General features: G+C 41.6%; 1 protein-coding gene across 3 annotated transcripts; it reads right to left on the bottom strand.

Moving 5' to 3' along the window:
• Positions 1-250: 250 nt before the first annotated feature.
• Positions 251-26,462, bottom strand: MCOLN3 (mucolipin TRP cation channel 3). Of its 3 annotated transcripts, none has more exons than XM_039486319.1 (14): positions 26,310-26,462; positions 23,242-23,471; positions 21,320-21,487; positions 14,868-15,021; positions 14,129-14,213; positions 13,941-14,037; positions 13,197-13,296; positions 7,107-7,219; positions 6,873-7,022; positions 4,372-4,500; positions 4,165-4,287; positions 3,058-3,264; positions 2,267-2,397; positions 251-1,572 (listed from the first exon to the last, which is right to left on the bottom strand). In XM_039486319.1, the coding sequence occupies exons 1-14, from the start codon at positions 26,371-26,373 to the stop codon at positions 1,566-1,568; spliced, it is 1,758 nt and encodes a 585-aa protein (XP_039342253.1). In that variant the 5' UTR covers positions 26,374-26,462; the 3' UTR covers positions 251-1,565. The 3 variants fall into 3 exon arrangements, 2 of the variants coding, with proteins under 2 accessions (XP_039342253.1, XP_039342254.1); XM_039486320.1 differs by having other exon boundaries at positions 4,399-4,500; XR_005584081.1 differs by lacking the exons at positions 251-1,572; positions 2,267-2,397 and having other exon boundaries at positions 3,128-3,264; positions 4,368-4,500.
• Positions 26,463-27,511: the final 1,049 nt, after the last annotated feature.

The raw sequence follows: 27,511 nt of genomic DNA, 5'->3' as shown, positions 1-27,511 counted from the left end.
TCCTATTATGATAGGCCTACCACTTCTGCATGACTGTTTTACACAAGAAAACCAACGAAAGATTAAGATGCAATAATTCAATAAAAAACCAATAAATGCAAGAGCTAATTTAGTACAGATCTAGAGCTAGCATCAAGCTAAAGTTTAGGTATTCATCTCAAATCAGTCCAATATTTAATCCTTGCCCAAAGTATAAGGGTACTGGTCATGGAAAAAGCTGATCTAAAAGTTACTCCTAGTTCACTCAAGATTTACTTCAATTGCAAATGTTTATTTCAGCACTTTCCTACAAAATATAAACAGACAGAACATGTTTAATGTCTTCCAAGTTTGTACATAGTACATAAACATTTCACTGTACATTTTACTACACCTATAGGATTTTTGCTCTTACGTGTGCAATCTAAAATATGCTCCTCCGTTTTTATTCTGCTTCCCAAGTGAACAGATTATGGAGAAAAAAGCTTCCATAAAAATATGGTTCCAAAGCAAGAGGACTGACTGCTTAAGAGCTCAGAATTATAATATTTGAAGTACTGTATCATAAAATTCCACAGACCACCTTTCTGACTGCAGCAGATAATAGCTCCATCAAATACCCACTTTCCAATATTTGGGCATCAAAGCCTCCATACATCTAATTTAGACTCCAGATTCCAAAAATAGTCTAAGGTCTTGTGTACTAGGGGAACATTTAAATAAAAATGGATATTTTGGAAGTACTGTTGTTGCTCTTATGTTTATTTTCTCCCTTACATTTTTAAAGAATAAAGGTGAGGTAAGTCAGCATTCTGTTAAGAGAAGTGAAAGGCTACATGCCTGGTCCTACCCAGTGGTGTGTTTAATAAGCTATGTAAAGTTCCCCCATTCAGCTCTGCCACCACACCTCAGCCCAATCTGCCCTGTCCATGTACTCTGGCCTCTCAGAGAAGAGACTACCAGTCATGTCAGGTGGTATGGCTTATTCACACAAATGCCTGCTAGTTTATGCCCTGAGCCAGATTTGAACATTTATGTTAATCCACTACACTATCTCCAGGGGCAGTTTATCTAATGTGTTTTACTGAAACTCAGTTTGGGTTGATTTTAATATTACTGCAGGTAAATAGAAAATCTGAAGAAACCAAAGGCCTTTGGTAAGTAGTACTGTAACTCAGTATATGTATGGATTAGCATTCATTATGCCTGTAGTGTTGAGGACCAGTTTGTTTGATGTTACCATTGTTCAACTGTTTAACTTTTGGATCTATTGGAGAAATATTGTTGGATAGTCTAGCCAGATCACTATGCATAGCCAGTTTCATAATGCCCTTTGCATCAATTCTAACTAGGAGACAATTAGAGCCATATGCTTAGAAAAATACAACCTAAACTAGAGATAAGTTAGAGGTTCAAGTTTCACAAACTTTTGTAACAAGTTTGTACTATTTTAAAAGAAAAGAAAGTTTGAGCTTTAAGTTCAGGAATTTTCCAAGCACTTTTTCTATCCGGTTCTTGTGATTAGTGTGCTGTTTTTTAAAAAAAAGTCTCCAGAATTCATTCCCACATTCTTGTAAATATCTTCATTAGGACCTTCAAGAAAGAAAGTTGTGAGCTAGTTGCAGGAAAGTAACAATTTTAACTTGATGTAGTTAATTTGGAGTCTTCAAAATAACTCAGACCCAGTCCTTAATGGCCGATGATACTACTACTGGGAACAGAAAGATCACACAGTACAAGGTGACTAAACTACTCAGTAAGGTGGTACAGACAAATATGAAGTCCTTGGCACAAAACAGGTAAGAGTCTATGAATATTCCTGAGTTGAAGCTACAGATTTTACAGTCCAAATCCTCAGATGGGCCCCTAACTTTAACACCTCCATTGGATAGGGCATCTGTGGGGAACATGTAATCTCTGGATCCAAACTGCAAGAACCCCTATTAAAACTAAAGAGCCAGGGCCATTAGTTAGAGGCAATAGCAGACTCGAAAGTCTGGTCTGGCCACTAGTGCAGGACAGTAATCTATTGCAGAAGCTTGAATAGCTGCTTTGATTCCAATATTTGAGGCCTGGAATAATTTAAGTTAGACATATCTTTGGCAGTATTTCATAACATAATCCAGTTGAAGAGGATAGCTGATTTGTATGATAGTGCAGGACTCCTAAAGCATTAGAAATCCACAGCCTCTCAGTTAAGAACTATTTCTGATATACCATAGCTCACCAAGATTTCATGTTATATAGCTCCTTAGTAAGAGGCAGGCAAATTAAGCCAGATGCCTACCGTTTACAGCAACAGAAGATAGACACAGGACTCTCCTCTTCTAATTTGTATCTGCCTGAGTTTGGTAGGTCTTTACATTGCGATATAAAGTCATGGAGTTCCGTCTCTGGAAAGCCGTCTTGCTGGTAATGCTGAAGATTAGTCACAATACAAAGCTGAATTGTTGTATATAGTCTTGCTAAGATTTAAATCCTTCCCCTCAACACTAAACACACAATTGTGTAAAAACGGGATTTAGAAGACTGGACATTCTGAAGTGCAGTAGACACTGTACAGAAATATTCTGATAGATTTTAATCCTTTAAAGTGAAAGTTGGGGATAGGAAGGCAGATTGGTTTTGTCAAAACTAGGGCAAGGTGGGAAGAGAATCTGTTAAACAATTCTCATTAATATTTTAGTCACTCTTCCTTAAGTTAGTGATCAAAGATGTCTGGAAACTAACATTTTAGGAGAGAAAGTTCTAAATTTGTACATGAATTTAGAGCATATTACCTCATCTACCTCAGTGCTTTGCAATACATTGTAAAGTCTGGATGCACGACCAAACCATTATGCTTGTTCCCTAGCCAGTGAGATCAACTAGCAATACTGTAGCTGCTGAAAGTTAGCGCTTCCAGTAGAAAAGTTTCTGTAAATTTTTATTCATATTTCAACTTTAATTACCAGATAGGTACATGTACTGGCAACAGCACTGAATTCTATGGGTTTTGTATTAATATCACAATTGAACATGCAAACCATTCTTGCATTTTTCTTCTGAAATAGAGAAGAAAAAAGAGACCATGCCTACCTTAATTGTTTCATATGTATCTGTGATCAGTGCAATGAAGAGACTTAGCACCATATAGATGAACAGGCTGATGAAGGAGTAGAGGTAAAGCCGACTAAATAACCAAACCAAGTAACTTTTCTGCTGCATTTTTGCAAATGTGGCAAACATGTCGTCTCCATTTATCAGTGAGAAAAGGCATTCTGAAACCATGTTCAGAGACCGGAACTAGAAGAGAAGGGGAAACCAAACCAAACCAAACATTTAGTACCGAGTTACTGTTTGCTTCAGTCTTGATTTTAAAATAAGTGAAGAGCTGTTGAATGTTGATGCCTCAGCTGTCCTAGACTCTTTACAAGAAGCATGAGGCACTGTACCCAACCAATCCTGTAACCCAATCAACCCTTCCTTGTGTAGAGACCTGTAGACCAAAAGGTAGCTACAGGCAGGTCCTGGCATAGCAGGGAGAGAATACAGGATATAGCATTGCAAACAGATACGACAACATGCACTGGTAGAATCTCTCTAGATAGATGTTTAGTTGTCTTCACAGATTCAGATTGGTTCAGCTGTGAACTAATAGCAAGACATGCTGACTTTGGTGCCTTAGTTCTTATCCCTTTAAGAAAAAAAATCTGAAAAATTTGAAAATGGAAGTTAGTCTTGCACAAGACTAAGTTATTTCTCAAAACATTGCATAGACAGCCCCAGCTTGTGATTAGGAATCAATCTGGCCATACTTCTGACTCAGGACTCTCATAATAGTGAAGAGAAAAGTGATCAAGACAACATTGTACTTGGTCAACCTTCAAAACTATGATAAGTAAGGCTTTACATTATTAAAGACTTTCATCTTGGAGAAAGCCTTGAAATTGTGATGCTTAGCGGTAATTTATAATTTAGAAAAATATTTGGAATTAATTCTATTCATTCAGTTTAATAAGTGGCTTTCAAATTTTTTGTATTCATGATCCCTTTCTCACACACTGAGTATGACCCCCCCCAATAAATTAAAAGGGGGGGTAATTTGTTGGGGGCTTGGGTTGTCAGCCCCACAGAGCTGCCAGCTTGCAACCCCCATGTAACCACATTACAACCCTGGTTTAAAAACCTCAAATATTATATTACCTTAACATGATATGGCCCCAGTACAATCCATCCACAGAAACAATAGCCCAGATAGATCATAACAGCACAACAGCAGAATCTAATGACATTGGGCAATGCTGACCGTAGTGTCAGAATAAGCAGCTGCAGAAACCAATATTAACAGTTAGAATCCTGCCAGATATTTGTTACAGTTGTGTGGTAACAACAAATAAAATAAATACCAACAGCATGGAGATCCCAGGAGATCCTTACATTATACTTCTGAAAGAAACCTAGGTATCGAATAACTCCAAGCCACACAAGCATGGTGGAAGTTCCTAGGAGGATACTACAGACATCATAACTTGTCAGACTCTGTATATATAAAACGAACAGGAAAGAACAAAGTGTTAAAACCATACAGTGGACTAGAAGTCTCCCTTTTTGTGCTAGCCTATGATTTAGTCATTGCTACAACAATTTGCCAAGAAACACTTAATTTTCCTTGAAAGCCTCCATCTCCCATTCCAATACTGACCAAAACCAATTCTGTTTAGTGGGCAAAACCCTACTAGATTATATAGATGAAAGCAAGAAATGAGAAAGTATTTAAATAATGTAGTGCATCTCACATGTGATTAATAGACAATATAGCCATCATGTCCGAGAAACGTATTTTCCTGCGTAAGCAATATAGATCTTTATGTAAGAGGAAGAATCAGGTCTAACCAACAAGTAGCTCAGACAAGTGCCACAGTTCTAGGAAGTTACCAAGGAGAAAGATACTTCAGTTTTTAGAAGCTAAATGATCACAGAACTAGATTTCGTTTGTGTTCCACCAGTTTTTCCATTCTGTCAGCACTACCTACGCACTTTGGTCTACTTTCATCCATCAGCCTGTTTTTAACTGCAGTTCTACTTTGAAAGGCAACAATGCAAAAAAATATGGGGGACAGATAGTTCAGTGGTTTGAGCATTGGCCTGCTAAACCCAGGGTTGTGAGTTCAATCCTTGAGGGGGCCATTTAGGGATCTGGGGCAAAAATCTGTCTGTGAATTGGTCCTGCATTGAGCAGGGGGTTGGACTAGATGACCTCCTAAGGTCCCTTCCAACCCTGATATTCTATGATTCTATATTTAAGCATCAGATCTGAGTAAGAACACAACAGCTCACTTTAGTGACAGAAGGTTTTCAGTATTTTTTTTTTAATTCCTGTTAAACCTGCAGAACCAGTAGAGCAAACAGTTGGGTGGACTCCATTCCTTCTTGTGTTATCTATCAGCTACGTCATTTGTTAAGCTGCACTCATCTTCAGCAAGTTTGCATAAATGTAGCTAAGGGTTGCACAAGGTGTAATTTGGCTGGCAGAACTTTCAGACAGTTTACAAGAAGGAAGAGATGTTTATTCAGATCCCAGGTTAAATTTGCAGGACTTGCAATGAGATACCTCTGCTTTACTTCTGAGCCGATTACATAGGATATCGAGTCTTAGAAAGATGAACCCCACAATCCCAGTTTTTACCAAAACTGTTTAATAAGAAAACAGCACAGTGGATGAAATCTTGCAATCAGATATATTCCTTCTTGCTCATATACCTGGATTTCCCCAGACCATAAATGAATTATTCATTTTTGTATTTACTTCTTACCTTCCTTTTATTTCTAATAATGGAGCATATAGCTCCTATAATTGGTAGTTGGGTACTTTGCAAGGATAATTTAAAAACAGTAATCAGCACCACCAACTGGTTCTTCAGAATTATTCTTTGGTCAACTTGGATTAAAGCTTACAGGCATGCTGCAAAGCTAATCTGCTAGAGTTTTGGGGGCAAGTAGCATTAGGTTAAGGTTAGGGTATTTCAGGAGGGAATATTTTTGCAGTTCTTGGTTGATTCTTATTGGACATGGGTTATTAAAAAAATCACTGCATTTTTGTATAATTATTTTAGAAATTGAGCACCTAGACTCTGGGATAGGCACTTCTATAAGAGCAAAAGAAATATTAACAAGTAAATATCAACTTTGACTAGTCCATTAAGATTAACCTCACCCACCTGGTCTCTCTAACTTCTGTTACAATTATTTTTAATATGGAAGCAAGTAGTTTCAGATATAAATAGCAATACCATGGTCCAAAAGCTTAAGTGGTAGCACCAGAACTGGTTAGAGAAGGTATCAAGGTAGCAGAGACTGTACACATCTAACTCCGAATGTGAGAGGGTGCAAGTCTATTTTGTCATGTACTGTAGCAGAGATGTTCCCATTACTGGAAATATTCAGAACTCTTGCAGACTGAAAGTTAAGCAGGCATCGGCCTGGCAGTTGCTGGAGATTGGGAGCTGGAGTTGCAGTGAAGAGATATTTGAGAACTACCTCCTTTCCTCAAGCCAGTTGTAGGTACTGTACAATGGTGCACAGAAAGTTACACATACACTTCTAAACTGAAAAGCCACATCTATATCTAGTACAGCTGGCACTACATGGGAGGAGGAAAAGGGAAAGCAGACAGGGTTAAACTTCTTAAGAGTGAAGAGAATAGGCAGATGGGTGTCTAAGGATATTCAGGGTTCTAAACTCTAATGACCAGTCACTGCTCACCTGAAGTGAAATGCCTAACAAAGAAAGTTTGTTTTTGGTCCCCACTAGTTGGAAACTTAAGGGGGTATTGCTTGGCTATACTCGAGAATTCAGACTGGGATGGAATTTCAAAAACAGTTTTGCTTCTACCTAGTAGGTGAACATCTTACCTTAGCTTGTATTTCCATTTTTAGTGTGGAGCCAACAATAGTTAAGACATCACTAACAATAATCAGGATGTACCACCCATTGATAAATTCCATTTGATCTGTGAAAGATACTTCTTTCTTATGATGATGTTGGAAAAAACTTACAAATTCCTAGAGAAAAAAAAAGGAAAGGCAGCTACAGTCAAACTAAATTTAAACATCTCAAAAGCATTCCTTAGGATAAGTTATACCCACCCTTTGGAGCCGAAATCCTTTAACCACTGATCGTGTGCAGAGGATCAATGAGGCTAAACAAGTCAATATGACAAAGGCATCAAAGATCATCATGTAATGAGTATTCTTTTGTACTGCAAAAGAACAAAAAACCCAAAACATGTTTATAATTGTGCACAAACACAATGGATTTTGCCTGTCTAAGAGTATCCATTTAACTCAAGTCTGAATCACTCTGTATATCCAGTTTGGATTAAGATAATTTAGAGTTTCACCCATTAAAGCTTAGAGATAGGAGCATGAAGTTGATCTAGCATCTCAGTATGCTAGAACACCACTCACCAAGTTGTAGGCTTAAACAAACCAGTATATTGCACTTATGCCCAAGACAAGGCAAGCCATCTGGCAAGTTATTTCAGTATTAATGTATCTCCTGCCTTCCTGTGCAAAGAAGACATGCAAATTCAGATTCAAAAGGAAACAGCTTTCAGCTTTGGTTAGAATATTTTTAGTTCTTTACTGGCATTCTTGAGCAAGTTGTACAGATAGCACGTTTTACTGACCTTGTCAGTGCTTGAAGGCATGAGACAGTCATGTGAATACTATTTGTATCTTGGAGCAAATACATAGTTGCTAACACGGTAGAATTACATTTTTCTGTTGTGTATTTGCAATTTAGATTTATACAGATCTAAAAGACAGCTGTATAGACAGTCATGCATTACACTGACTGCAAATATTAACGGTATTAAACTTCGACTAGTGCTTCTCATTTAGAAGACCTATAACCACTCCATGGGTTTCCTAGATCACAAGCCAACATGATTTTACAGTATCTTCTTGAAAATAAGCAGTTGTCTTAAAATAACCCCATGTCATCATAATAGAGGCGTCTCCAGTGTCCCATGGGAGCACGAGATACTGTTCCTCATTTTACAGCGACAGGAATGGAAGCCTTTAAATAAATAGACATTCAGTGTCAGTAAGAAACTGATCCCAGATCTTCTCAGTTCCAGTCCAGTGTCTTATCCACTGAACCATCCTTCCTCTCCCAGAGCAATGCAGGTAACTGGTACACAGCTGCACAGGCAGTCAAGACCCAAGTAGTACAAGTTGTGCTGAACATCAATTACTCTAACCAATGTTGCTTTTAATAAAAAGTGTATATTAAGAATGAGACACAATCAAGACATTTAGGCAGACGAAGGTTTGCACCAGAACTATGTTAAAGGGTTAAGACATTTTATACAAGCGTTTTCCTATAAAACTAATATATTTGAAGCCAGATAACCATCAGAAAAGGATTAAAGTTCCAGTACTAAAAACAGGATGCTTGCTTTAGACAACCCCTATCTCCCACAAAAGGTATTCTAGTGATTACATTGGTCTCTAAAAACCACTGTAACACACAAAAGACTCTACAACTGCTTATTAATCCAAGCAGGTTTTGAAACAAGCAAGCTATCAATCTAAAAATAGGGTGCTGAAGTGCTATCTGACCTCAAGATGGTACCTGCTGCACCATTCCACAAAAGATACATGTTGACTTTTTGTATATCCAAAAATCTCTGCCATATATGTAGCTATGTACTCACATTTGAGCAATTTTTGCAACTTAATTCAAATGGATAAAAAATTGTGTTTGGGTTTTTTGGGTTTTTTTGGCTGTACTTGTAAAACAAGTAAACTTGACTAGTATGTTTCACCACTGATTTGAGATTAAGTACAAAAGAATCTCCTGGATTGACCTGTAAAAATGTTAGTGTGAGGCACATTTTAAACAGGGCACCACATCCTAATATAGATTATCACACAAGTCTGATATAAAGCACTTTCTTTCAGCACTGCATGATCCATTTGGGCTAGCATGCCATCTAGTGACTAGTTGGTGAAATGCAGCTAATAGGACTAATTGAAGCAGGGAAAAACGTGAACACAAAAAGGTTTCACAAACAGAAGTTTTTGAAAACTATTGTGTTTCATTGTCCTCTCCACTCCCCCTTTTCCACTGAATGCAATAGATTGAGGGCCAGGATGGGTCTCTTTTCTTCCCTGCCCCTTTAAAAAAAACTCCCTCCCCCCCCCAGTTTTTCCTTTTGCCACTGACTTTGGGGGGGGGGGGTCCAAAAATTTCTAAAGTTAAAGTGGAAAAGTAAAAACCTGGATCTCATTCACCCTACTGGGGCACTTAGTGGCAAAAAGGGGAGGGAGAGGAAAGAAATGACATTTGACAAAAAGCCATTTATGAACAGTTTCTGGTTTAAAGAAAGGCTATTTCTGATCAAAGTGTCAAACAAAGTGTTTTGACCAGCTCTAATATCTACTAATCTTAAGCTGGTTTGAAATATAGTCATTAAGTTCCAACATGCGGTACCTGCTGTACAAGACAATCCCTGCCCCAACTGGTTTATAATGCACGCAAGTACTTAAGATATTTGTTAGGTACCGTTGGTATGAATCACATCACAACTTGATTTCAATTAAATCAAACCCTTGGTACGGTCAGTTACACATGCTAACAACATTTAGGTATATTTCTAGCCACTCCATATTAATACAGGTGAGGAAGTTTACTGGATACAGCCTTTGCACATGTTAGAATAAAAAAGTGAATTATATAAGAACCAGCTTTACTTTTCCACCACTATCATTCAGCTCTGGCAGACTTATATAGTGCTAGCCTTTTTGTACTAAAAAGTCCATAAAAACAATTTAACTCAGTATGGTCAAGGATACATCTAGCCCAGTATCTTATCTTCCAACAGTGGCCAATGCCAGATGGTTCATTGGGAATGAACAGAACAGGGCAATTGTAAAGTGACCCATCCTGTCTTCTAGTCCAAGCATCTGGCAGTCAGAGGCTTAGGCCTGGTCTACACTACGCGTTTAAACCGGTTTAAGGAGCGTAAAACCGATTTAACGCCACACCCGTCCACACTAAGAGGCCCTTTATATCGATATAAAGGGCTCTTTAAACTGGTTTCTGTACTCCTCCCTAACGAGAGGAGTAGCGCTAGTATCGGAATTACCATATCGGATTAGGGTTAGTGTGGCCGCAGATTGACGGTATTGGCCTCCGGGCGGTATCCCACAGTGCACCACTGACCGCTCTGGACAGCAATCTGAACTCGGATGCAGTGGCCAGGTAGACAGGAAAAGCCCCGTGAACTTTTGAATATTTCCTGTTTACCCAGCGTGGAGCTCCAATCAGCACGGGTGGTGATGCAGTCCGAAATCAAAATAAAAAAAGAGCTCTAGCATGGACCATGCAGATGTGATCGCAGTAAGGGCAGGCAAGTGTTCTATCAGCGCTCCGTTAAAGACGAAATTCAAAATCATTTTTAAAAAATCTCCACACAGACGCCATAGCAGGGACTCAGTGCACTGCTGCGTGACAAGCGTAATGGAAAGCCAAAGAATCAAATGGACACTCATGGAGGGGGGACTGGAGGACTCAAGCAATCCCACAGTGCCTGCAGTCTCTGAAAAGCATTTGCATTCTTGGCTGAGCTCCAAATGCTTCTAGGGTCAAACATAGTGTCTGCGGTGGTTCAGGGCATAGCTCGGCAATTTACCCACCCCCCAGAAGTGAAAGGGAAAACAATCCTCTCTTGACTCTTTTACATGTCACCCTATCTTTACTGAATGCTGCAGATAGACGCAATGCTGCAGCAGTCAACACCAACATCCTTGCTCCCCCCCGCGCCATGGGTGGCTGATGATGACGATGGATATCAGCCATATTGCACCATCAGCCTATTGGCACATGGGGCAGTGCAAAAGGACTGGTAACCATGCCGACTAGCATTCAGTGAGGTCTATCATGGGCGCCTGTGTAAAAAGCTCCTTATTTTTCCTGGTAGATGGTGCAGTATGGCTGGTAACCATCTTCATCATAGCAACAGGGGGCTGAGCTCCATCAGCCCCCGCCCTTCATGTGTAAAGAAGGGATTCAATTGTCCCTGGACTAGCAGCGGAATGCTGGGCTCCTCTCCTCCACACTGCTTAATGTCCTGTCTGGACTATCATAGCAGCTGGAGGCTGCCTTCCACTCATTTCTCACTAACAAGTCACTGTGTCTTATTCCTGCATTCTTTATTACTTCATCACACAAGTGGGGGGACACTGCTATGGTAGCCCAGGAAGGCTGGGGGAAGAACGGAATCAACAGGTGGGGTTGTTGCAGGAGCACCCCCTGTGAATAGCATACAGCTCATAATTTCTGCTGGATCTGACAGAGCAGCTGTGCTCTCTGGTTCTATGATACAGTGGTTCTCTAGTACACTTGCCCATATTCTAGGCAGGACTGATTCTATTTTTAGATACCAAAAAGTAGGGAGTTATTCCCAATTTTGGCTTTTGCGCCCCTGGCTGATCTCAGCCAGGGGCACTTATGACAGCAGCAAATGGTGCAGTGCAAAAGGACTGGTAACCATGATCATCTTATTACCAATTTATGGTATGGTAGATGGTACAGTATGGCTGGTAACCATCTCGGCTGTCATGCAAAAGCAAAAGCATGCTGCTGTGTAGCGCTGCTGAATCGCCTCTGTCAGCGGCATCTAGTACACATACGGTGACAGTCACAAAAGGCAAAACAGGCTCCATGATTGCCATGCTATGGCATCTGCCAGGGCAATCCAGGGAAAAGAGGCGCGAAATGCTTGTCTGCCGTTGCTTTCCTAGAGGAAGGAGTGACTGACGACATTTACCCAGAACCACCTGCGACAATGATTTTTGCCCCATCAGGCACTGGGATCTCAACCCAGAAATTCCAAGGGGCGGGGGAGGCTGCGGGAACTATGGGATAGCTACGGAATAGCTACCCACAGTGCAACGCACCAGAAGTCGACGCTAGCCTCGGACCATGGATGCACACCACCGATTTAATGTGTTTAGTGTGACCGCGCGCACTCGATTTTATACAATCTGTTTTGCTAAACCGGTTTATGTAAAATTGGAATAATCCCATAGTGTAGATGTACCTTTAGGAACACTCAGAGCATGGGACTGCATCCTTGACCATCCTGGCTAATAGCCATTGATGGACTTATCCTCCATGAACTTATCAAATTATTTTTTGAACTCCATTGTAGTTTTAGCCCTCAATATGACAGGGCAACAAGTTCCACAGGTTGACTGTGTTGTGTGAAGTACTTCCTTTTGTTTTAAACCTGCTGCCTATTAAGACCCAAGGGTCACCAAGTGAAACTGTGTTATGCAAATGAATAAACACTTCCTTAATCACTTTCTCCACACCATTCATGATTGTATAGACTATCATTCATCTCTTTTCTAAACCGAACAGTCCCAGTCTTTTTAATCTCTTCTCAGATGAGAGCTGTTCACTACCCTTAATTATTTTTGTTGTCGTTCTCAGTACCTTTTCCCATTTCTAATACATCTTTTTTGAGATGGGGCATCTAGAATTGCATGCAGTATTCAAAGTGTGAGCATACCATGTATTTATACAGTGGCACTGTGATTTTTCTTCTTCTATTATTATATATCCCTTTCCTAATGTTTCCTAGGATTCTTAGCTTTATTGACCACTGCTGCATGTTGTGGATAGTGGTATGACCATGCCTGCTCAATTACTAAGATCTTTCTTGAGGGGGGAGGTCTAAATGTTCTTTTAGATCATTTGTGTCTATTTGGTATTGTTTTCCAATATGCATTACTTTGCATTTATCAACACAATTTCATCTGCCATTTTGTTGCCCAGAGATTGAGAGATTCCTTTGTAACTCTTCGCAGTCAGCTTTGCACTTAACTATCTTGAGTAATTTTGTATTGTCTGCAAACTTTGCTACCTCACAGTTGAACCCTTTTTCCAGATCATTTATAAGCATGTTAAACAGCACTCATCCCTGTACAGATGCTTGGGGGGCACCACTATTTACCTCTCTCCAGTCTCAAAATAGACCATTTATTTTCATCCCTTGTTTCCTGCTTTACATAATTCCCCATATTAGTTGGCAAGTTGAAAATGAAAGAGGATGAGAAGATGGAACAAAACCCCATCCAGAGTGGATGGATTCTGTATAAACATGACAAGAGTTCAAAACATTTATGGATGCCTTAAAGTATTTTAACTTAGTTGTTACTTACTTGATCCAGAAACATGCCAGTCTCTACATTCCCTGATGGCAATATCATTGTCCAGACTTATTTTAATTCTTCCACTATGTGCTTTGTTATCAAACACTATCTGTGTGAAGAACAGATTTTGTATAAAGTTACAGGTGCTTATATAATGCTTAGAAATTTTATATATTTCATAACAATGACCCATAATAGTCTTAGGAGGAAAATTAGGAAGCTTGGAAATTTCCACTAAGATAATACATATTTACATACATAAATTTGACTAACAGAAAAAAGGTAGTCTGATTAGTTATTTGCTATAATTACTCTGTTCTATTTGTTGGAATATAAATTAAATCAATAATTTAAATTACAATCCCATTCTAGTCTGAACTTCACATAACCATTCCTAGCAGGCTCTTTAGAGAGAAGAGAAAGTTGTTTTTTTAAAACTATACTTGTGCGCTCAAAGGCGGAGGTTTAATTTCTTATAGTTGCTGTCTGGTAGCATTTGGTTAATGGTTTAAGAGGAGAGCCTATCAACAAAGGTTGGCAAAATGTCTTGTGGTTCCCACAGCACCAACCTTCGACTATTTATAGGCTATTGTAAGCTGTAGCAGCCCCCTCGACCCACTCACCATGATAACCGAGCCCTGGTGCGCAACCATGTTTGAATATGTAATGTATAGTACACCCCCTATGAAGGTATCAACATATGCAAGAATTCTTACTATGGTGAATACAAAATACATTGAAGTATTCACTTACTGCCAAAGTAAAGTCATAACAATCCGGGAGTTCATGGTGACGAACTGTCTGGAGATTGATTGCTTTCAGTTTAAAGGTAAGCTGTACTGTTACAAGTCTGGAAGGCAAGTTTGAATTAGCTTTTCATAGTACTAGAATCACACACACACACACACACACACACACACACACACACTCTTCCACCTCACCTATGGAAGTCCAGAGTGAAATTGAACTTGTGCTTTCCCAGTGTTCTGTTTTCCAAAGGCATCATTGGCTCAACATAGAAACATTCTGCCATGAAGAAAGAAGCACAAACACTAGATGGATTCAGTGTCAGTTTGAAACAAATTCAACTACCAACCCCCCAGCGGGCATAAAAGTTATTGACTAAAGTCAAAATAGCACTCTCTCTCAAATAGATCAGTCATTTTAGAGATCAGTTTGCAAGATTATGGACTTTTACACTCCAGCTCAATTCATTCTTGACCCAAGGCACACTTGAAGAATTAACATTAGTTATTTACTTCTTTACCTCACAGGGATGTTGTGATGGTAAATGGATTAGTAAATGCATTAATAAATGCAAGAGGCTTCATAATATGGTGATGGATGCCATAGAAAAGCCTTTAAGTCAGTCAAAATACCAATAGCATTGGCTAAAGCTAGTGCTACTTCCCTCAACATAAGGGCATTAGAATTGCAAGTAATTTTAAAAGTTACAAAGCTTTACACGTTTCACAAATGTTAGGTTACAATAAGTTTAAAGACAGACTACATGATCCAGCATAATCTGTTCTAGATTTTTGTGAAGAGAAACATTTGTAGATTCTGTGACCGTTTAATACAACTATAAAATACTGATTAGGTTTGAGGAAAAATTGAAAACCAAAAAGTTTACTGAGTATAAATAAAGAGTTCAGACAAGATATAAAGTAGGTGTGTCACCAGTTTCAATGTTGGGGTCGATATCAAAGGTGTCATTTCCAGGACAGATGCTTCCTCGCTTGTAGAACTGTTGACAGACTGCCATAGCTGTTTCTTCTGCCCCTCTCCTCTCATAAGCATGATTTCCAACAGATATGTTGCGCAGCTGTAAGTACTAAGTCAGAACAATAAGAGTCAAACTGTCAAGTCACGCCTAGGCTGCTACATCTGAAAAAGACAGACAATCAGTATTCGTTTGAATGTAGAATATAACCATCTCATTGTTTAAAAAGTCACCTAAATAATTCAGAAGGGCTACGCCACACTCCTCAGCTGGACTTGTCCACTAACTTCAAGAGAGTTTTGCTTGGACAAAAAGTTCCAGATTAGATCCTAAACAAACAAGTAGCATTTTCTGTTAAAGTTCTCTCTTTACAAATCCCTAGGATGACCCTAATTCATTATTTTTAAAGCACTTGGAAATCCTTGCATTAAAGCCATTAGACAAGAAAAGCATACTGATAAGACTTGGAGGCAACAGCCTCAAAATGTTTAACACTGGGGCATGAAGATCACTAGTACCAGATTTTTCCAAGTAGTCACTGAAGGCCTTCATCTGTCAATCTGATTCAGGATTTATCCCAGGCATATGGCAATATTGTAGTTTGTTGCTTAGTCAAAATTGACATAAAAATTAGCCATTTGGTTTGACAGTAGTATTTCATTTGATCCTAGAGGTACAGTGCACAGATCCTCTCACGTGAGATGGTGATGCTACAAAAAGCAGCCACGCTAGCACATTCTGGCCATAGACCTAGCATATCTGACTCTGGAAAAGTTACTCAACATACAGGACCCTGGGATGCCCTAGAGTAGCCAGAGCAGTTCTTATACCATGCTTTTCCCTGCTTCCAGCATAGGAGGGTGTGGCTTGGGTTTTTCCAATAGTCTTGCCAGTCCTCTGCTGCAACTTTGGCTTCTTGGCAGTTCAAATTTATACTGGGGTCCAGCCCACCACATAGCAGACCAGGTTGTTCCCTCTTCACACACAGTTTGTCTCCAGGTCTGTTTCCTCCAACTCTAGGAAAATATATACATATATATTTTTTCTATCTATGGCCCTTATTCAGAGGTGAAAGTAAGGCGGTCCGGTATGGTACACCATACCGGCAAGAGCCAGTATGCCATGCTGGACTGCAGCGGCTTCCACAGCGGGGATTGAAAGGGCTCAGAGCTCCCTGCCGCTGCAGGCAGCCCAGAGCCCTTTGAATCCTGGCCGCGGCTCTGGCAGCCGGACTGGGGCTGGGATTTAAAGGGCTTGGGGCTCCCCTCAGTCGCAGGAGCTCTGGGCCCTTTCAATCCCTGCCCCAGCCCCGCAAAGCTCAGGGTTCCCCCGGCAGCAGGAGCCCTGGGCCCTTTAATTTGCCCCTGAGCCTGGGGGGGGGGGGGGGCTTCCAGCCACCTCTTCAGCTGGGAGCCCGTGGTTGATTTAAAGGCCCTGGGGCTCCCAGCCACAGCCAGTGCCCCAGGGCCTTTAAATCTTGAGACCACACCCCCCTCAGGACTCCAGCAGTACCGGTAAGTCCTGTAAGTTACTTTCACCCCTGCACTTATTACTGTAGTATCCAAGTGCCTCACAGTCCAACCTATATACTCTCACACATGCCTGTGAGGGAGGATGGGAAACAGAGGAAAATAGAGGCTTAATGACTTGCCCAGGTCACACAGGAAGTTTGTGGCAGAGCAGAGATTTGAACTCTATTCCCAAGTCCTAGGCTAGCTCCCTAGCCATGGCACTATCCTGACTTTTCTAGGCAGACAGTATCATACGTTGTCCCCTTGAATCTTAAAATGACAGTCTTGTAAGATATTTAAGAAATAGGATCATATCCCTCAAACAGTTGCCCAGAAGTTTGGAATGAGAGAATTGTTGTTCTTTGGCAGCTAAGGGCTAGATTCACAAAAGGACTTGGGCACCTAAAAATCTCAGAATCAGGCCTCACTGGGATTCATAGAACCCCCATTCAGCTGCTGTTGGGCCCGTTAGGTGCCTAAAGTTAGAAGGCATCGACAAACTTGCAGGAAAGGTCTCTCTGCGCACGCACACACACACACACTGCAGCCCCTTGCAAGACTTCTGGACACACAGCAATGCACAAACCAGGAAACACAGGCCATCCTCCAAATTCACCTGTGGGGCTCAATCCAGAAAGTGCCTTCATAGCTCACCTACCAGATTGGTCCCCTATAGGTAAACTTACACTAGACTAGACGACCTGCCTCATAACTCTTAGCCCAGTGGCTCAGGTACTCATTTGTGATGTGGGAGACCCCTGTACAAGGGTTTGCCAGGGCTCGACCCCCTCCAGACAGCGGGGAGCCACACCGGCTCACTAACCGCAGTTGATGCTTGGGGAATTAGTCTGTCCACGGGGTCTTCCTCAGCAGCCTTTGCAATACTGGAATGAACACCGTAAGCCCAGGCCCTAGGTCAGGGCAGGGCAGAGTTAGAACTCAGGCCCTCAGACAGGGCTGAGCAACAATAGTAGGCCCCAAGCCTCCAAAGGCCTGGGACAGGGGGAGACTACCACCCACGAGTTGGGTGGCAGGGGGGATGCAGGCCCTCCTAGTCCACTGCATCCCAGCCTGGGGTCCTAGCAGCAGCAGAAGACCCGCTGTTTAGTCAGTGGGGATCCTGGCCGCAACATACTGAGATGGGCTCTGGCAGTGCCGCAGCCAGACTAGGGTCAGCTGCCCCCGGGCAACTTCCGGACTCCCCCTTGGGTGGTACCTGGGTCAGGGGGTTGTCCTCTGGGAGGTCCAGCACCATAGCTTCCTCAGTGAGCGGCAGGTCCGGCAACTCCTCCAGGTAGCGGGCACAGAACAGGCCCGGCCAGTCCTGGCAGCCGCCTTGGGCCATGGGGTTTTCCCAGTCTTGGGCTAGACTGGAGATGTCTGGCCTCTCCAGTGGCTCTGGCCTTACTGAGCGCTGAGGGCCGGCCTTTATACTTCCGGGTTGCCGCCTGACCCTCTGAGGGGCGGGCTCAAAGCTCCCTAGCTCCGCCCACCCCAGCCTCCAGATGGGCTCCTCCCCCTCCGGGGCAGCAGGGAGCCACACTGCCTCACTACACCCCCAAGTTCCCTTTCATTTGAGAAGGAAAAGTGATTTGAACAGGGATCTGCCATCTTTCAGATGAATGCTCTAATCACTGGGCCACAGCCTATAGGATATTCAGATGTGGGGTTCCCTCAGTCTCTCCTGTAGAAGCTGTATTAGTTTGCATCAGTGGTCACCAACCAGTTGATCGCAGAGCCTCTGGCAGTCGATGTGGAGTCTCTGATGGTCTCAGTCTCAGCGACTCCACAGTTGACCAGTCAATCGTGATAGGGTTGCCAACCCTCCTGCAGCCAAACATGGAGTTCGGCCGCTAACAGTCTGGCGGCACAGCAGGGCTACGGCCAACACCCTGCCTGCCCTAGCCCCGCGCTGCTTCCGGAAGCCACCGCCATCAGCTCCTGGGGGCGAGAGGAGCAGGTGGCTCCATGCATTGCTCCCATACACAGGCACCGCCCCTGCAGCTCCCATTGCCCGCAGTTCCATTCCTGGCCAATGGGAGCTGTGGGGGCAGTGCCTGAGGACAGGGGCAGAGAGTGTGGAGCCACTTGTCCCTCCCCCGCAGAGCTGCTGTCAGACATGGCAGCCACTTCCAGGAGTAGTGCAGGGCCAGAGCAGACAGGGAGACTGCCAGAGCCCCACTGCACTGTTGCTGCTCAGGAGCCGCCTGAGGTAAGGGGTGCCCAGCAGGGGTCCAGTGTATAGGCTCCTCCTGCACTTCTACCCCAGACCCCCTGCACCCAAACTTCTTCCAGACCCTGCACCTCAAACCTCTGCCCCATCCCAGAGCCTGCACCCCACAACCCCTCCTGCACCCTTACCCCCTTCTTCAGCCCTGAGCTCCCCCACACCCTCTCCCTGAGATTGCACCCCCAACACCCTGCCCCAGGCTCAGCCCAGAGCTCCTCCCACACTCTGAACTCCTTGGCCCCAGCCCAGAGCTTGCACCCCCTCCCACAACCCACTGTCCCAGCCCAGTGAAAGTGAGTGAGCGAGCAGCAGAGGGGGAGGGGGGAAATAGTGTGAGCAGGGCAGGGGCATGGCCATGGCCTTGGGAAGGGCCTCAGAGTGTTTGGGTTTGTGCCATTACTGTTATTCTTGCATTCTCTTTGGAGGTAGATCCTGGGTTGCACTTAAATTCAAAAAGTGATCTTGTGCTGTTGATATAGCCCCATTTAGCACCACCAAGGTGAGGTATTTAGAGACAAGTACATGTATCTGGGCCCATAATCCACTTCTGGGTTCCAAAATGCAAACACATTTGAATGTGATAAAGGGGAACCTCCCATTTGAAAGTGGACCATTCTATCTAGTTATCCCAAAGGGCAACTGTGCCAAAAGAAACTGTTCGGTGACAAGCATTCCTTGTAGCATTTAGATTTTTTTTTTTAAAAAAAAAAACTATAGTCAAATGTAAGTTATTGAATCTGTTAGAGAAGCGATAGGTCTTTTTGCTTAGTATTTGGAAAAACAAATGGAGGCTCTCAGCCAGAAGTAGAGCCAGAGAGTTATCTCCAGTGATCGGAGAACATAGCCACTCTCTTCCCCAGCTCACTACTCCAATTAAAAACAATTGCTTTTCCTCTAGTCTCCACAGGGAAAGAATTATTTGAATCCCTCCCCATCATCCAGCCCAGAAAGTCTTAGAGACCTGCTAGCAAAATTCAGATTCTCTCCTAGATATGTTCCCACATTGTTCGCTTTGTAGATGGCTGGATAAGACTCCCCAAAGAATGAGACAACATTCATCCAGATGGGTTGCAGCTGAATGACAAACTCCCTTCCCCCAGACTGAGTTTACCACTTCCCCCAGTACTCATACTTTGCCCAGCAAGCTAGAGACTAGTCAGGAAATTCAATTTTGGTCTCCTCTGATAGTGAGGAGACACTAGTTTTAAATTGAGGAAGTCTCCTCCTTCATACCCATTTTAATTCAACTTCAGCATGAAATCATTCCCTAACTTGAAGAAAGAGTCATCTTAACACCAGTTATAGACTAATGGATTTACAGTTGAACCCTGTTATGTCGCCAGCCTAGGGGTTTGCCAAAAAGCGTCGAGATAACCGATGATCGAGATAAGGCGAAGCGGGGACCAGGGAACCGCGGGGCCGGCGGGCGGGCGGCGAAGCGGGGAACCGCGGGACCGGCGGGCGGGGCCGCCGCCGGAGTTAGTAGTTTACCGGTAAGTGGCAAATTCGGCGCTCTTCTGTGCTCGAGATATTAGGGTTCGGCGAGATTAAAGAATCGACATAACTGATGAGAAACCGATAAGACAAAGAGGGAGTTTGGCGGTTCCACTTCTAAAATGTCGACTTAATACGATTGGCAAGTTAACCGAGGTCGAGATAAATGGGTTCGACTGTAGTTGAATTTACAACGAAGGACAGTATTACTACTATATAGTACATAATCTACCATACAGTTCTAAAGTGGCACACTCCAATTATGACTCTACATTTGTAGAATATCAGTGATCAATCCTATATCATTTTCATAAAGAGCTCAAGATTTGGCAATAATGTAGAGTCAGACTATTTAAAAAATATCTACTATTGACTTTGTAAAATTACTAGACACTTAAGTTATGTTAATGACTCCACAGTTAAGAGTACAAGTTTGTTCACTGATACTCTGCCCTCTTAATTTAGAAAACATCAACCTTCTCTCCTGTCAATTTCTCCCTTTCCAACACTCCCAAAGAAGTTGGGAAATGGGAAATTCTTCCAGCTTTTAGCTCAATTTCTTTCTTTAAAAAAAAAAAAACTACCAGTTTTATTTCAATCTCAACTCTTTTTCTAAGACACCAGCTTTAGATATTTTGCAGTTCTGTGAGATTACTTGATTTAAGTTACGTTTTACAGGTTCTTTCCTATGCTTTATGTACTTGACATATTGCAATTGTCAGAGAAAAACAGTTCTCACTCTCTGGTTGGGTGCAGCAAAGTCGGATACTTTTCTCAAGCAATTGCATAGAGGGAGAGAGTGCACTAGGACACAGGGCTTTCCCCTCCTAGGCAGGTCTCTCTACAGGTAAACAATTACAGCAAGCATTTATACCTTGTGTTACATACAATAAGCAGCAACAGCTGCATTTTGTTTATACATTGGTCATCTTGATATCTTAGTTTCCTCACTTATTTAGACTCTAATCTACATTCCATATTTATCTACACAAGGTCGCAACAACTTCACACAGTTCTCTCTCACTCGCCTCACACACTCCTTGCTTCTACAAATCTCTTGTTATTAAGGTTACAGTTAGCCTGACTCTTGCTCACAGAGGAGACTGTTGGAATTGAAATCCCTTTCAACTCCCTGTCAGTTCTTGCTCTACTTCCACACAATGGAAACTTTTACCTGGTTTATTGCAAAGAAGATCTGGTCATAGACATCTGTTTGTGTGTATACAGCATAGGTATCATCCAGTCTCTCTGTATATCCTTTCAAGAAGAGGTGCTTGAATGCCACAGTGTTCTCCTCCTTGAAGGCAACCACCATTTGATTGCTTAACCCAAAAACTACTAACTGAGGGAGTGGGGGGAGAAAGAAAGAGAAAAATGTTTAAAAGCCCAATTTTCCTTTGGAACTGCAAAGGCTTACAGTAAACTACCTTCCCTCTTCTGCACAGAAACCCCTCTCAACAGCCATGGCTGGATTAGACTATTACTAGAAATGGAGCTCACACGGCCAGCTTCTTTTTTGGGGGGAGGGGAAGAAAAGGACAGGACACATGTTGGAAATTCAAACTCCTCTCTAAAGAATACATAGCCTAGAAGATCATTCCTTCAGTGTAGGTACAACCGCCTCCTGTGTTTGGAAAGTCATTTCCCATCCAGATAGAGGCAGGACTAACAGCTTTTTTTTTTTGGGGAAGCGGGCAGGGGAGGAAGGGCCATCCCATCTCCTAGCCAAGCTACAAATGAGTCACTACACATGTTTTGACAGTCATAGTCGGAGGTTATTTTGGAAAGCAAGAAATACCAGAGTGACTCAACTCAAACAGCTACAAGGTATAACCAGATCGAGCTTTCAAGCAAGAAAAAAACAAAAAAAAAAGAGAGAGTCACCCTGGGATGATGTAGAAGAGGAAATGTACTGGTCTAACCTCTTGCACTCAGGTAAAAAAGCAGCATTAGCACAGCATTCTGCAATTACCCAAACCAGCTTTTAAAGAGATATTAGAAGTTAATTAACTGTTCATTAAAACGTTTTGATTAGCTAGCACAAGATCCTGTTGACAAGTATTACCCTGGGGAGGAAGAGACACGTAGAAGAGTTTTATATAGGCTTAACAGGAGCCCAGAATTCCCTTTAGTGGTTTTACTGCCAATTAATAGAGAAGAGACTTCCAGGAAATAAAACAGTCACTGGGCTAAAGGAGGATTTTGCAGACCTGATGTTCCCTGGAAGTGAAATTTCTACATGAGGATAACTAGATTACCAGTAATTCTGGCATTAAAGGGTGCATCATCTCAATATATCACCCTAGGGCTACACATGTAAAACACACACTAATGAGAAGATGATAAAGATTTCAAGTTATTCATGTATGGGCATGTTTCCCTGGAAACAGTGGCTCAACATTAGTTTACTTCCAATTTAGGTCCTCCCATTCCCAATTTCTAGCTTATACAAGAGGAAGACAATCCATGTAACACATAGCAGTAAAAGTAATATAAAAAAAATAAAGTAGAGCATATATGCACACAGAGCCCACCAGTGTTTCATCAAGGAAACAAAGATTCCTGGAATTTACTCTTGCAGCTTGTGGGACCATTGTCCTCCACACTCTTGCTTTCACAGCAGAAAGTCACTAGGTTCTGCACTCCATAAGCAGAAATTATGGAAGATCTTTGGTTGAAGACTAAGATAGGAGAGGAATTAGCGCATAAACTTTCTCCACAAGGAAAGGAGAGAGAGAGGCAGATAATGACAGTTTAGTCAAACAACAAAGGTTTGGTCTAGCAAACTAAACTTTAAAGTTGGATGAGAAGGAAAAGATTGAGAGAGTACTTAAATTCTACTCTGACATACGTGTGTGTGTGTGTGTGTGTGTGTGTGTGTGTGTGTGTGTGTGTGTGTGTGAGTTTTCTCAATGAGGTGTGCACATACCACGCAACATGTACCATATTTCCAAGGCTTCCAAAGTTGCTTATTAAGAGAAGCCTGAGTTGGTACTGTTATGTTGTGCCACAGCAAGTAGAATATTTATCAGTTGCCTTCCTCCTATCTTGTATCCATGGAGTGAAAAGAAAGCCCCAGCTCCCAAAGTAACTCACCTGGATGGTAACCATCACTATTTTTAGAAGTTGAATCCCAAGTTTCCAAGGTTTTCTGCCCCGAGCCCAAAATTTCTCACATGGGTTCATGAAAAAAAATTTAAGTTTCCTTCTAAGCTGGTCTTCCAAAAGCAGCTCCTGTGAAATGGATGGGTGGTGTTTGTAGCTGTAAAGATTTTCATCATCATGAGAGCTGCAGCTGCTTACAACCACTGCAGCATTTTCCATTTCTGGAAGAAAAAAAGCCATTGTGTAAGTCAATTGGAAAAACATGCAGGCACGAGTACAGTAAACAGCAGATAACTTATTACACACAATGCTTAAGATTTTAGTCTACTGATTACAAGCAGGTTAAATATATTTGCATGCTACATTGCACAAATAGCAAGACATATCATATGTATTCTTTAGAACTACAGCAATATCTTGGCTCAATTAACAAAGTTTTGAGAAGACATTGAATTTGGAGATTAAAATATTAGGACCATGATTGACAAGTGACATTTTTGTCCCTTTGGATTACTGAATTGATTGCCAAAAAAGCTCTATTCTTCCCCCACCAAAACCACAAATATGAGATAAGTTTTAGACAGAGGGAAATAAATCAGAAGGACATTTGTAGTATGTCATCAGCTTTTATGGGTACTTGTTATCTACCCCTACATCTCCAAGCCTGCTGTCTAAAAAGTAGAACCAGGCCAAAGGCCAGGACTAATTATTTCAAGTTTAAATGACCTATAGCATTTTCAAATGCCAATTCTCCTTTTCAAAAGGTGTGGAGGGGTTTGTGAGGTTTTTAATCTCATGATTTTGCAGGGCCTGACTCATGATTTCTGAATGATGGGGGTTGACAGTACTATAATAGGACCTAGCATAAATGCAGTGACAGGACTTTTTTCTGTTAAGCTTGCTAAGACCGCAGCCAAACATGGTAAAGAGCATCACGCAAATGTTAGAGAGAAGAGAAGAGATTCAATTCTTTATTACATTCTTCAGCACAAAAGCTTCTTACTGTGGTGTTCTGGAGTCAAAGTGAAGAGCTTGTAATGCTACACTCAAAAACATTTTTATTTTAAATAGGTCAACAAAAGGACAGAATTTTGTTTCCATTAAATCGTGAAATTAGATTTGCTTCTCCTGTTCTTATCTGAGTTTTGAATATACTGGAAAGACATTTTAAACAGACAAATCAAGTTTTAAAGCTACATGTGCTAGAAAATTCTCCTTCATTCACAATTTATATCCAATATCCAACTATAAGTCATTACAAATTAGTTTTTCCTTCAGTTGTTGCATTAAGTCATTGTACTGAGCTGTATACAAGGGTCTGCATGGTATTAATTCTCCAGAGAGTAGGAAAGTAATTAAAAAGGCCTGAAAAGCATATAGTTTCTTAATGTTGAAAATTATTACTAGGACCAACAATAGAGCTATATTCAAAACTGCTCATTATAAGTTCCTGTTTTGAGGGCTCTTATTGCTGCAGGTTTTAGTGTACATGATGGATTCCAATGTCCTTTAACAAAATTTGTTTTGACAGTTCTTAAATCTTACTCATCTTGGCTTAAAGGCAGTACATCCTCCTTGTGATACAGGATTTTTGGTTTCTGTGGCCAATTGAAATATCTATATCTCCTCTCCCCCACTGAGATTTTCAGAACGGAGTAGGCCATACTCAATTACTAACAATTATTTTTCACTTTATTAACTTGCATGCAGACCAGCAGTGGTACCAACACTCAACAAGCTTGTTGCATTGATGCCCCCCCACACCCCATATTTTAGATCAAACAATCACACCTTCATAAACAAGCACTGCCAGAGTCTCTCCATCTCCCACACTACCATCATTAGTAGTAAAGGAAGTTACTTTAAGAACTCCACTTATGATTTTGGAGGTCATAAACCAATTATAGGGGGCAGGGGAAGGAAGCATGGCTAGAAGAATAACTTTTATTCACACTTGGTTATATTCAAGGCTCCATCATGGCTCAGAATGGTAAAAGTTTTCAACACACAGATGTTACAGGTCTCCTTCCAGCAATACAAGTCATTTTATTGTTGATCTTTTAAGACCATGTTGCAGGCTTCCATCTCATAACCGCCACATCCAAAGTCCTAGGAAGGATTCTATAATGGTTAGGGGAATACATACTAGGGCCTGAAATTCTCTTGATAATGCTACATGGGTCTTCAAGCAGGGGGCAGATCTTACATAAGGTAAGAGAAAAAAAAAACAAGTATTCCACACATACTGCCATTGACGTCAATGAGAAAGATACATTGGTAGAGAGAGCAGGACTAGTTAGTCAGTACTACAATGCCCAGAGCCACAAGAAGCAATTAGAATTAAAACTCTGACAAAACTTTGGATCTCTTTGTATAGGGTTAACTCAACTTCAGTTTCTTTTTAAATGAAGTATTATGAAAAAAGACAGTTAGACATGGTATTTAGATAGTGAACTTTTTCATTCTTTGTACTTGAAAACTTTTAAGAGCAAAGCCCATAGTCCTATCATCTAGGATGATCACTGCTAAGTATTTTTATTCCAAGTCACCAATAAGGTAGTCTTACAATACATGACTGAAAGTGCCAACACACTGAAAAGCACTTATGGGTTTAAAAAATGTTATAGCCATGAAAAGTTGTAAGGAAAGTAACAATTAGGAAATATTGTAGGGTTTTAGGTACAGTTTCAACAGTACCAACACTATTACCATAGAAACAGTTTTACATAGTTAGCTAGAACCTTTCCTTAAAGCACAAAAAGTAAGCATATTAAGTCTGATCTATTTGCAGGTAATTTTAAAGGAATCACTCACTTTGGTATCCATGTTTAAAATAGTTAAACATTTATAAAGTTAACAACTCATGTTTCTCAAAGCTTCACTCAAAGTGTGGCAGCCTGGCACTCTAAAGAGGCTATACAATGTCATGGATACATGAAGAAAGGAAATTGTTCCCCCTCTCTACATCCTAAAGGTAGCTTCACAGAGTCTTTCACTGCCGAGTTTTCCCCAACCTTCTGGGAAGTGAGATGCCAAAGGGGGGCTGCACACAAACTGACCTTTTGGAGGATAACAATAGAAAAACTGCATTTCGCAGTCTGCTCCTGTGCCTTTCTCCTCCATGACCGCTTAGCTATTTCCCCAGAGCAGCACCACCTACAGAAACTGATATATTTACTTATTTAGCGGTAGCCCTCACACATTATTTATATAACCTGCCCCTCAGCAAACTACACAGGGCGATCTTGTTAGCATCTCTGCAAAGTACAAGGACACCTGATGCCAATAGCCCGTGCGCGTCAACCCACGTACCTATAGCAGCCAGCTGGGAAGGTGCAAATTGCTCTGAGAAGGCGTCAGTGGGGAGTTGGTTTCATAGCCGCATACGCACCTCTCCTGGCCTGTGGCCGAAGGGGACAAGTGAAGCGAGGAAGCGTTGGCGTCTGACAGCAGCAGAGCCCAGAGCCTCATGTTAGCGATTAACAGATACTGCAGCAGCATTAGCTGCACGTGACTGCCACTCAGCTCCTCCAGCAGCCTCCTCCCACTGGCAGACTGAATTTCATTGAGGTCCGAGTCCTTCCTGCTTCAGTATTTTTCCTCTTTTTATCTACATCATACCAGACCCCCCAACCAGAAAACAATAGTCCTAAAAACTACTGAGTGATGATCCGAGCCACAGATCAAGTTGCCGCAGCACTTACAGTCCTCTTCCTTATCTGTCACTTTAGAAGAGCAGGAGCCTATTTTAATCTTTCTTTCTCTTCTTGCTCTGGTCCAAAAACGCTATGCAGCCATCTCTTGGTTAGTACACAAGGACACTGTGTTGACAAAAAAAAATCATACGCTGAAAACAAACCTATATCGGTACTTGCGTTACTAATAGCATCTAGGTAATCAACAGGGAAGATTCTAAATAAACGCCTGTTTTACTTGTCACTATTATGCTGTTTACTTTTTGCATGTCGTTCAGCCTGGACACTCAGAATCAGTTAAGTCATTGTCATTTGTGTTTATCATCCGTTTCCCTTTCAGAGTCCCAGTAAGGTAACGTCTGGTTTGCAAACACTGCAGGGGAATGTTTATTTGTATAACATTTCCATTGGAATTGGATATTATTCACTCACTATAATTTTAAATAAAATTGAATGTTTCTATTGATTTAGCTTGTTTTTATACAATTTAAATTTGGGGCCAAATTTTAACTGAAGTGTTACTTTACATATGCTTTGCACAAAAGTTTACTATAATTATTATATAA

This window comes from Mauremys reevesii, linkage group 8 (genome assembly GCF_016161935.1).
Source record: "Mauremys reevesii isolate NIE-2019 linkage group 8, ASM1616193v1, whole genome shotgun sequence".
Taxonomy (NCBI): Eukaryota; Metazoa; Chordata; order Testudines; family Geoemydidae; genus Mauremys; species Mauremys reevesii.
Note: the sequence above shows the minus strand (reverse complement) of the source record. Positions and strands in the feature narration are given on the sequence as shown.

Excerpts from the sequence above, each read along its gene's own strand:
- MCOLN3 (XM_039486319.1), bottom strand. The coding sequence starts at position 26,373 with ATGGAGGAGAAAGGCACAGGAGCAGACTGCGAAATGCAGTTTTTCTAT. Across the intron at positions 7,023-7,106 it reads AAGGATTTCGGCTCCAAAGG|GAATTTGTAAGTTTTTTCCA; the intron begins GTGGGTATAACT and ends TTTTTTCTCTAG. Across the intron at positions 4,501-6,872 it reads AAATGGAAATACAAGCTAAG|AGTCTGACAAGTTATGATGT; the intron begins GTAAGATGTTCA and ends TTATATATACAG.